Below are 12,166 nucleotides of genomic sequence, written 5' to 3'. Positions count from 1 at the left end.
TATACGCTTGATATTCCTGTTCATATAGACCTTGTTGGATTGCACGAAAGCAATGATAGGCCGGGTCACACGCCGATATCTGGATTTTGTAACGATACCGAGATCGCCGATGTAGCGAATTTTTGTCGAGAAAGCCGATGTTTCCTGCGATATGAACAATTGACATATGTTTCCACAAGAACTTCAGAATCGTGGCAAGAATTCCAAAAATATTTCCACATAATATTTCTATATTCACTAAAGCCGCAGCTAAGAGCCCATAAACGTAAATAGCCATAACGTAATAGCAAGTGATAATATATAATCACGTTAGGTAACTTGCTATTTGAAGAGACTCTTTGGGGTACAGAACTTTAATATACATTTTAATAATATATTCATAGTAAAATATATTAAACCCGAAGCTTTTCGAGCTGACACTCTTCAAGGGCAATCGTCAGCAAATGGAGGATTTCAAAAACATGCATCTAGCTACATTGCATACAACCAATTATGACGTCATAGAAACAAACAACATGAAATACAGGCAAACCGCGAGCGCAGCTAGTGGCCAATTTTTAGATTAACTAAAAATTGCTTCTGATAACACAAGCGCGGTCGGTGGATTTTAATATAAGTCGATTCCAGTGCAGACAGATGGAAAAAACTTGCTAATTGTAATCATAATCATGTGGGATCCAGCCGCATGGCGTACATCTCTGTCGACTCTCGCGCCCTCTTCCAAAAGACATGAGGATTATTCTTGTATAATTTTGCAACTTCAGCGTCCATTGGATCGTCTGGATTTGGCGTAGCTAGCAATGATGAAACGGACAGTAAAACCTTATCCAAGGTCGAAACTGGCGTCCTCTCGTCGTCATTAATGCATATCGCCCCGTCTTCACGTATGTTCGGATGGTAAACCTTGGTGACGAATATGATTTTCGGGGGCTTGAAAGGATATGCCGTTGGAAATTCTATTCGCAGCTGGAATATTCCTCCCTCGTACGGTGTTTCCGAAGGTCCGCTCAATATGGCTTTCCAAACGTAGATGTCCGAGTCGTCGAGTGGTGCCGCTTGTAAAATCTCGGGATTCGCTTGTAGTTCTTGAGCGATCTGTCGACACTCGAACTGCAGCCTATTCTTCGCCATAAAATAGCAACCCTCTCTCGTTTCTTCTGGCGAGTTGCTTCTTTACAGTAACTTCGGTCCGGTTCCTTTCAACAGACGTGATGTTGATAAAGGAAGCAAGGGGCTATCGACGATAATATATATCTATCGCGACTCGCGAGTAGGGCTGGGCATAATGATTCGAGTACTCGAATCTGAATCGAGTAGTAATTTTAATGATTCGAGTCGAGTAGTAAAATACGATTTTCGAGTACTGAAATTATACGCTCCTCGCCGCTGAAAGTTAATTTATCAACAAGAATTATAGTTTCGATACTCATTTTCAGAGAGGAAGCCTTGAAACCTTGACTGGTCCTACCGTAGCACACAATACATAGTATACAAAGCTACAAACGTTATTGGGAATAACGCATTTCTGAAGTCATGATCATTCCACAACATTGCCACCCAGTGAAATGAGATCAGTGTGGTCCAAAAAATACCTATCTATCTTTAATATCAGGGGCGGGCAACTTCTCCAGCCGGCGGGCCGGATATAGGGAAATTATGTACTTGGCGGGCCGGATTGCTGAATCGATGCATTATTCGCCCATTTATCCACGTATACAAGGGTGTAAATCGCATTTAATGAATGTATTTAACGACAGCAATGTCACTTCAAAGCCATTTCTCGCCGATAATGACGAAGACAATGTTAAAACAGCATTGTCATACAGGCGCCGCCATGTATGCTTCTCTCTGATCAATCAACGCACGCAGCAATCACTAATTAAGATTTCAAGGCGTTCGATAAGCCCAGTACCCGAAATGTACCAAGATATCAATTCATTAGGGCTGAATAGGTGACGTGATAGCGTCATTGTTCAACTGTGTGGTCTATTTTATGTCGATATTGAATTCATGCGGATCGCGGCTTCTACGACATTTGAAAAGTGGCCCGCGACCCGGTTACGGAATCAAAAATAAGGAATATCGGCTTGGTGTAAATGACCATTGTAGACGACAACCACCACGATTACCACAAACGATATTAGGGTTGAGCACGTCGTAAATGCCGAAAATGCAACTCTTCCCGTTTCGACGAACTTACGAGTAAGCTGCATTCTCGCAGGCTGCGCAGTGCGCAATGTGCCCATACATGTATTGAATATAATAACATACAGTCACTAAAATTCGACGTAGTAAGCAAGTAGCGGGGAATCTCGCCAGACTGTAGCCGCGAGCCGCATTATCATATAAGACGGAAAAGTGTCAGCGGGCCGGACAAAATCCCTTCGCGGGCCTGATCCGGCCCGCGGGCCGTATGTTGCCCACCCCTGTTTAATATGATGGATAACGAACATTATATTCTTTGTGGTGGCATATAAGGTACATATATGTACTTTGAAATACTGGATTCGGTTATGACGTCATAATAAGTGATACTCGATTACTCGACTCGACACGAAGCAGAATTCGTGATTCAGAATCGAATCACCCGGGTACTCGATTTTGCCCAGCCTACTCGCGAGAGATAAGATGCGGTGAATACCCCGGTGTTACGTGCACGTGGCACATTGCGCAATACTGGCAGTATCGCCGGTACCGGTAATAGTAAACGCGCCGGAATCTTGAATGTATGACCAATGCGATTCGGCAGCATGTATGCGTGGGAGGCTTTTAATTGAAAAAAGGGCCATGCCATAGACATGTTTGTCTCGAATTGATATTTTCCTAGAATGCAATCCTATAGTAGCAGAATTCGACGGCTATTTCCCAGTAACTGGAAATTATCTGCGTTCGGATTTAAATGGTGACATCCGACGGTTGTAATCGCGCATCCGGAAAGTACTTGCGTTTAGCGTTCAAATCAGGGACTGCCAACCTTTTCGGTCAAAGGGCCACGTGAGAGTTACGAATTTGAGCATGTAAAACTTGAGTTATGAGAACGTAGCTTCTTCGTGGTGCCTATTTAAATGCGAGAACCCCTCATCACATGCAATAAGTGGAGGCAAACACTGTAGCCTACAGTACATCAGTAATGTGTGGTCAGGGGAGGCTATAGTAATGCAGTGACTCGCCTGTCGTCAGGATGAGTGAACGAAAATTGTCAAACCTTCAAACGCTATTGCTATTTTCTATCGATGTTCTATGAACATTGTTCATGAATGACTGGATTTTCAACAAATTTCTTTCAAAATCACGCGATTCGCATATTTATTGTTTGAGCAGCTTCTTAGAGGTGCAGAACTTCAATATACAATTGAATAGTATATTCATATTGAAATGAACCCCAATACATTTTCGGCTTACACTCGCCAGCGGTAATCGTCAGCAACTAGTAGAGAATTTAAAAGAACAGCGTACGATTGTTGATATACGCTGTTCCTTTGAATTCTCTACTAGTTGCTGACGATTACCCCTGACGAGTGTCAGCCGAAAATATTCGGGTTCATTTCAATATGAATATACTATTCAATTGTAAATTTATTGTTTGAAAATAAAGTCCGAAACGAGAGGTGGGCCTAAGGCCCAGACGGGCCAATCCTCGCCATTGATAGCGCAATTCGTCGTAAATATAGCTTAGAACACACCATAACGGATATTATCGAATGTAACCGTCGCATTGATCCGAAAATCTAATTACTGATTACCTTCTCAATTCTCGAAGTATTCCGCAGTAACATAACGTTGTGCTTCACGCCTATATTCTATCGCCGATACTTACCAATCAAAAACGTGGATATAGCTATGGCGTTGTTTGTAATTCGAGTTTTTAATTGTGAATGTCACTTCCACGGCACTTGATTTCGCGCCGTAGATCCGGAAGACAATTGTGTGTTTGAAAACTGTGTGGGCCCATGTCTGTTATTCTATTTGATCAATCAACGTATCGTGCAACCCAAGATTTCGAGTCGGGTACAACGAATTCGGGAGTGATATTAGTCGCCGGCGCGACAGTAATTTAAATTGAAGGATTTTGAAAAGGAGTCCGAGCCCCTAACCCTGAAGGCGGCATTGACTTAACCTCTCACTGACATGTTCATACTGCCACATGAAATTAATAATTCTGGCCGTGATGAAACTGATCACTATTGATCGATTCTGTACAAAAATAAATATTTGATAACCTATAGGGTTACCATTAGAGTTGTATTTAAAAGAAAAATCAATTTAAAACAAACTTGTTTAAAACAAGGACCTTGTTTAAAACATGTTTTTTTAAGCCATGAAGTCACGAATATTCAATTGTGACGTCATTGTGGATTGACATTGACAATTGAAAATATAGGGTAAATATACCTCCTTTGACAAACTATCTGTACTATTCCTGTTGAACCGACTATATTTTGAGGGTTCCAACCATGCCATACCGATATACGTCGGTTATATCATGTGGTAATTATCCGTAGGCTCATACAACAGCTTTTTTGGAAACTATTTATTCAATAATGGCATAATTTTACAACTTGAAAAAAAATCTAATTTTTCATTAAAGGCACTTGTTTAAAATACTGTTTAAAACATGTTTTAAACAAAGTGTTTTAAAACACCGTTTGTTTTAAATGCAACCCTAGTTACCATAGTCCTCCTTTAAGAGGATTTGTCCTCCTTTTTCAGGTTTTTGAAAATGTCCTCCAAGGACGCCTAAATATCCCCCTCTTTGGCAATTCGTCCTTCTTTACAGCTTTTAGAGGTAAGATGATGGATAGATTCGAGTGAAAATGGGCATAAATGACGCTAAACAGGAAATTCGTGGTCCGAATGAAAGTGATGACCTTTATTTAACAGTCAACCAACGGAAAATGTGAAAGAACATTTCTATTTATGGAGTAGAGCCAACCACAATTTCGTGGTAAAATTACCATTTTTCCGGATTTAACTCCAGTATTGTGAGTGTGAGAATTTTGAAAAAGTGTCGTCCTTTCCCGATTGCAAAATATAGTAACCCTATTATAACCAAAAGAGTCATATATGGCTCGCGAGCCATAGGTTCCCGACCCCTGTTTTACTTTATGATCATGATCACGAACGAAGATCTACGAAAATGTCGCAGGCGCCTGGCCATGCTAATACGTCGGAATAGTCATCAACATCCCTTGTAAGCAGCCCTTGCAAGTTCACAACAAAGTACTTGGATATTTTTTTCGAGATCTACCACACGGGCCCTGGTTTAAATGGTAACGGTTGTAATCGCGTAGCCGATAAGTCTCTGCGTTAGGCTGGAGTCGTGGTAACATTAGGGTTGGGCAAAATCAAGTACCCGAGTGATTCGAATATGAATCAAGTGTTCGCCTGCGAGTCGAGTCGAATATTCGAGTATCACTCGTAATGGCGTCATGAGGCTATGAAAGACACAGAAAGTTCAAATACGTACCTTTTATGCGATCACAAACGATACGATGCCAGTTCTACATCACAATCAATATTATTTGGTATTATTTTGACCACACGTATTTCATTGTATCCTGTGACAAAGCTGTGGATTTGATGACGACTTCAAGGATATTTCACGTTCATTACGTGCGTAGCTTTGTACTATATGCTTCGCACGCTGCGACACGGCCAATCGAGGATCCAAGGCAAAGGCCATAATTTTCGTTTGTAAATGAACTTTTAGTAGCAAGGAGCGTATCATTTCATAGCTCGAAAATGTTCATCTCTCATTACTTGACTCGGGTAATTAGAATTCGTACTCGATTCAGATTCGAGTGCTCGAATCATTAAGTCCAGCGCTTGGTAACATCAACATGATAATTGTAATCACGTTGTGCTTGTGTCATGGTAAAATGTTACATGTGGTCGCGTTGCCGAAAGCCTAGCTGCGTATAGGCTTGTAGAATAGTAAGATGCGGCTTGTAATCGCGTAGCCAAAAAGTGTCTGCGTTAGGCTTGTCTCATGGCAACATGCTACGACTAATCACTAGGGCCGTTTTATATATATATCGACTTTCAATTAAATAATTAAATAAAAGGGAAAAAGAAAACAGGAAACAAAAGAACATCAAGATAATCCGTTTTGGGCCCTTGTCAACCGCCTCCAGCGTGGGCGGTCGTGGGCGTCTTCGAGCGAAAGCCCGCGTGGCGCTAGCTCGGTCTCTATTGTCGAGCGCCACGTGGTTCTATTCCAGTCACCTCTGCGCCATGGCTCCGTCGGAATGTGGTTGATGATGGCGGCGGCTGGTTGATCGTCTTGATGCCGCACTAGATGACCGATTAGGCCAGGGGTGGGCAACATACGGCCCGCGGGCCGGATCCGGCCCGCGAAGGGATTTTGTCCGGCCCGCGGACAGTTTTCCATCGTACATGATAGTGTGGCCTGCGGCTCCAGTCTTCCGAGATTCCCCACATCTTACTTACATACGTCAAATTTTAGTGACTGTACGTGATTATACACATGTATGCGCACTTGCGCAGCGTGCGAAGGGGAGCTTATATATATAAGACTTATTGCATTATCGGCATTTACGATGTAGGCTACTCAACTCGAATGTCATTTGTGGTAATCATGATGGTGTTTGTCGACTACAATGGTCATTGACACCGGGCCGATATTTCTTATTTTTGATTCCATAACCGTCGACTTGTAGCTCGGAGCACTTCTAGGCTTCTGTAAGACACTGCTTATACCAGGGGTCGCCAACTCAAAACGGGTTGGGGGCCACTTTCAAATTTCGTGGAGGCCCCGGGCCGCATGAATTCAATATCGAGATAAAATAGGCCACATAGTTGAACAACCACGCTATCTCGTCACCCACTAAACCCTGATGAATTAATATCTTGGTTTTGTTTGTTTTGGGGTATTCCTGGTGTTTGTCGACTACTATGATCATTTACACCAGGCCGATAGTATTCTTATTTTCCGTAACTGCCGACTTATAGCAAGGCCCACCTCTAGGCTTTTGTAAGACACCGCTGACGCGGATGAGGTGGCGAGGAGGAGCCCAGGTAAACCTCCAACACCTAGGTATCGGTATTCTGAAGTCGCCCTCGGTCGGACTCGAACCCACACCCATTGGTGTTGCAGCCGCGTGATATCTTGGTAAACTTGGGGTGTCGGGCTTATAGAACGCCTTGAAATCTTAATTAAGAATTGCACCGTGTGTTGATTGATCAGAGAGAAGCAGACATGGTGGTGCCTGTACGACAATGCTGTTCTCAAATCTACATTGTCTTCGTCATTATTGGCGAGAAATGGCTTCGAAGTTACATTGCTGTATTTAAAATACATTCATTAAATACGATGTATTCTTTGTATATGTGGATAAATGGGCGAATAATGTATCAATTCAGCATTCCGGCCCGAGAAGTTCCTAATTTTCCTATATCCGGCCCGCCGACTGAAGAAGTTGCCCGCCCCTGGATTAGGCGAAAGCGTCGTTCAGCAGCCAGCAAACGGCATGGGACCGTTTTCCGTTTTTGTAAGTTTGCGCAGATCATTGGTGGATGCCGAGTGCGTAGCGGAGGAGTGCATCGTAGTTGGCGTTGAGTGTCTTAGCCAGCTTTTCTGTCAGCGTGAGTGCTTCTATTCCGTAGAGAAGAACCTGCTCGACAGTGGCACGTAAAATGCGGGTCTACAGCTGGGGCGAGGCACTTGAGTGGAAGAGGCAATGTAGCCGTCTTGCCGCGCCCCAGGCCTTTGTTCGCCTCGCCTTCGGTGCTTTTCCAGAGTCCGCGACGTCAATACCGAGGTATATAAAACTCGTGACATTCTTGAGCCTGACTTCTCCCAGTTGAATTGGTGTCGCGTTCTCCGGCAGAGCTGGTATGGCCAGAACCTCAGTCTTCTTGGCATTGATCTGGAGGCCAATAAGAGCGGCGGCGGCCTCTAGTTGGTTGATGAGGCGCTGTGCCGATGCGGTATTCGGGGCAAGCAAGGCGAGGTCGTCTGCACAGGCAAGAATATCTACGTGGATAGCCTCGCGAGTCGTACGCGTACGCGTTCCTTGCCGTGGCCGCCGTTCAACGAAGTCCGAGTTGTCCGGGAAGGGCCGTTTTATATGACCTTGAAAAATCAATAATATGACTTTATGTGAAAATAGTGTATTTTTACATGACAATAACGTCACTCAAGGAATTAGAGAGTAAAACATACGCATCATAACAGTAATACACATCCATTTTTATTTTAAACCACTCTTGTAGTATAGTTTCATGTAGTGTGGAATGTTAGAGTGTTGGAAGTTACGATTTAGACGGAAAATGACTTTAGTAAGGAAAATGAGCGCTCCACAGACGCTGATGTGGGTTGACAATTCTGCAGTTTTGCATAAAGCGCTGCTAAATTGTCTTATGTTTGTAGCTCCATAATTTGTTTCACATCGTTTTTGTCCAATCGCTTCTTAATGTAATTTCTGAGCTAAAGCGGATCTTTTCCGAAATCAAGGGCATTTAGATCAGCATGGGCCTCTTTGATGGTGTACTTTGCATTTTGAGTATTACGTTTGAAATATTGTTATAGTGAAGGCATATCTTTGTTAACTGACTAGTCAACTTTGGATCGTTGATTGAATGTTTGACACTCTTTACAATGACTCCTTCACCTTCCCATACATTGAATATTTCTTGTGGGGTGTCTTGGCATCATATTGAGCAGCATTCAACCAGCTACCCCAACGAGTAACTGCCTTACGTTCTTAGCGCTTAGTTGATTCACCGCTTAAATTGGTATTTTTTATTCAAAGATACAACGATATGACTTTATAACTCAAAATATGACTAAATAAGTTGAAAGCTGATTTATGACCTAACCGGGAAAATATGACTTTATATAATTTTATAAATTTCTTAATATACCTCAGAGGGATGCGGTTTTTGCGTTAAAATTGATTTCAGGACTTACTGATGCATAGAAAAAAAATATGACTTCAATGACTTTAAATGGCCTTAGTGATCACGGGCAATTATATTAGCATGGGCCTCTTTGATGGTGCACGTACAACTTTCCATTTTGAGTATTGAGTTTAAAATATTGTTATAGTGGAGAAATATTTCTGTTAGCCGACTAGTCAACGTTGGATCGTTTACTGAATTTTCGACGCTCTTTACAATAACTCCTTCACCTTTCTATGCATTGAGTATTTCTCTAACTTGTGGAGGTCTCTCGGCATCATATTGGGCAGAATTCAACCAGCTAACCCAACGAGTAACTGCTTTACTTTCCTAGTGCTCAATTGTATCACCGCTTTAATTGGTATTTGTAATTTAAAGTATACAAGTATACAATGATATGACTACATAACTCAAAAATATGACGATATAACTTAAAAATCTGATTTTTGACCTAGCCAGGAAAATATGACTTTAGAACTTTCTTAATATACCTCATGAGATGCGGATTTTGCGAAAAAATTGATTTCACGACTTACTGATGCATTGAAAAAAATATGACTCTAATGGCTTTAAATGGCCCTACTAACCACGTAGCCGAAAATTCCCTGCGTTGAGAATGCTACGGGTCGACGCTTCTAATCGATTAGCCGACAAGTCCGTGTATAATTTTTCGTACCCGTCGTTAGAAAAGTATTCAACAAAATCATGCTATCGCATTCCTGATTCCAAGAACGTGATATATTCACGCGAAAGACATGATTCATAAAAGTGGCGCGGGGATCACGCACCAATATTTAGTGGAGTGAATGGTGTTGCAATCATCCAGTTAGAGATAAGAAAATTAGAGTTAGCACTGCATATTAACATTAGGGTTATGAGAAGTGAGAGTGGAATTCGTAGCATCACGTGTTGAAGTTTTTGCGTGGTGTTCCATCCATCTTCGAGCTGCGGCTCGCAAGATTTCGAGATTCTCTTGTATTTCCCGGGGATTCTGCGGTGCTTGACTTGAGTCGATGCAACTCATTCTCAAATCCCAGCTTGGAAAACAAAAACAAATTCGCATCAGTATTTAAGTAACTTTTTGACTAAGTTTATGTAGTTCGAGTACTTGTTACAAACACTATGGTGCCGACCCACTCACCGCGGGCATCGCATCTAGTTTGCAGGCAATATTATCTGCATTACATTTCACAATAGATTCCGAGGATTAAACTGACATCTGGTTCCGTACTGAAATATAATATGAAGTTTTGGCTATTCATCATTTCCTAACCCAGTGCTCTTCACCGGTTGTATCGTAATGCCGGAAGCGCCCAGATATATATCAGGTCTATTGCATTTGATCAAACGATGACAGTGAATTGGATGGATACGTATACCTGATAAATCCAAATATGATTTTGAAATGAGTACGATAATGAATGCCGTCGATGGTATGAAATATGAGGCGGACGAGATATTTCGAACAATGACATGGCGTTCCGAATCTCCATCCATTTTTCGCCCCCCAGATTACCAAGTGAAGACGACTGTTTGTCCCAATACTGACAAGTAGCTACCTCTGTCTGAAAAAAACGTGAATGACTCTAATTTGGGAATAGAGTAGTAACATTAGACGGTTAAGAATAGCGACGGCTATTTTCGCGTAGCCGAAATAAAAACGCTCTGCAGTCGGCGGTAGAATGGCAACATTTGACGGATACATTAGTAGCCGAAAACTCTCAGTGTTTGAATGTAGAATGGTAACATTCGATAGCTAGTTTCTCGTAGCCGAAGACTCTCTGCGTTCGGCGGTGGAATGGCAACATTCGTCGGTTGTTGTCGCGTGGCCGTACTGCGATATTCCTCAGGTTTGGTAGTACCTTTTTTCTGCATCTGCTTGGCGCTATCAAATTATATCTTACTAATAAAACACTGAATTACATGTTGCAGGGTACGATGTTGATATTCTGTCCTGTTTCGCACGGTGGCACAAGATAATCAATATTCCTTGTTGGTCGAATACAATAACGAAAGTTTTACCGAAGACCTTCGAGAGAGGTACACAACAGTAGAAGAAATGTGATGATACTTTATTCCTTCTGAATGTTACAGCCTGCGATGCATAACCAGGCGTGCTTCCCGCGTGTACTACATTCATACCAGCGTGTACGCAAAGGTGGACTAACCCTAGAACAAGAATATATGATTATTTCACCGACAATGTAGTATTACTCTGCCATTTGCAATACATCAATCCGTTCCCATGAGCTCGATTACAGTCAATCAAATTGTCAGAATTCCATATGGTCGCATACGCATTTCCGCACTTGCGCAAACTCTATAGTTGATTTCACCACCACTATTGTGTAGCTTTTTAAAGTCTCGTCTAATTATTTTTACATTGTCTAATTCTTATTATTGAAAGAGACCTACGATTTCGTATTAGTGTTAGCTTGATATCCATTTGTATTTCTGCACGATTGTTGCAAGATTATTTTCGCATTTACATCTGACATTTTACATGCGCCGAGCAAGCGTTTTACCTTACGCAAATCCTTCATTTCATGTTGAAATGGCATGCTAAAAAACGCTTCGCAATATAATTCAATAGTTTTGGTTATCCAAAAATATATTTAGAAGTCTTGTGAAAGCGACCATTGCAAGAGCCTGATACGTTTATTTCATTGTCAGTATATATGTCGCTTGGGGTTTTCGGTGCAGGTTGCTTAGAAAAGATATAACTCTGCGATTGATATTTCATGCCCTGTGGGCACATATAGACACTGTACGATTGCAGGGTACATATCGCACGAAATCTTAAAAATAATATTGGGTATACGCCGACATCAGAATTTGGAACCAACACCGACATCACCGACATAGCATATTTTGGTCGACAAAGATGATGTTTCGTGCGATATTAACAATGAAACATTTGACATATTTCCACCTGAAGATGAGATTCATACATTTACAATACAACCCCAACTTTGAGCCTATAAAATGATACAGCAAGTCATAAATAATCTCCTTCGGCAACTTTTTATGTGTAATCATTTTGACGCCAAGGATATCGTGGGATTCATCGCATGGCGTATATCTCTGTCCACTTTCGCGTTTTTTTTTTCCGAAAGACGGTAAGATGTTTTGTGCATAATTTTTCAATTTAGCGTCCTTTGGATCGTCTGGATTTGGCGTAGCTGGCAATGATGAAATTAACAGTGGAACCTTATCTAAGGTAGAAACTGAGTCCACTAGTTGT

The 12,166-nt window shown here is 41.8% G+C and overlaps 1 protein-coding gene across 1 annotated transcript; it reads right to left on the bottom strand.

Annotated features, from left to right (window-relative positions):
* Positions 1–390: 390 nt before the first annotated feature.
* On the bottom strand, positions 391–1,220 carry LOC145432773 (ubiquitin-conjugating enzyme E2 2-like). Its single transcript, XM_080309593.1, has one exon. It carries the CDS (start codon positions 1,129–1,131, stop codon positions 667–669), a length of 465 nt encoding a protein of 154 aa, XP_080165719.1. The 5' UTR covers positions 1,132–1,220; the 3' UTR covers positions 391–666.
* Between the last annotated feature and the right edge of the window lie 10,946 nt (positions 1,221–12,166).

This window comes from Botryllus schlosseri, unplaced genomic scaffold (assembly GCF_051294905.1).
Source record: "Botryllus schlosseri isolate E-star unplaced genomic scaffold, Bs_hap1 Bs155a, whole genome shotgun sequence".
Taxonomy (NCBI): Eukaryota; Metazoa; Chordata; class Ascidiacea; order Stolidobranchia; family Styelidae; genus Botryllus; species Botryllus schlosseri.
The sequence above is the reverse complement of the archived record's forward strand: the minus strand, read 5'-3'. Positions and strand labels throughout refer to the sequence as shown.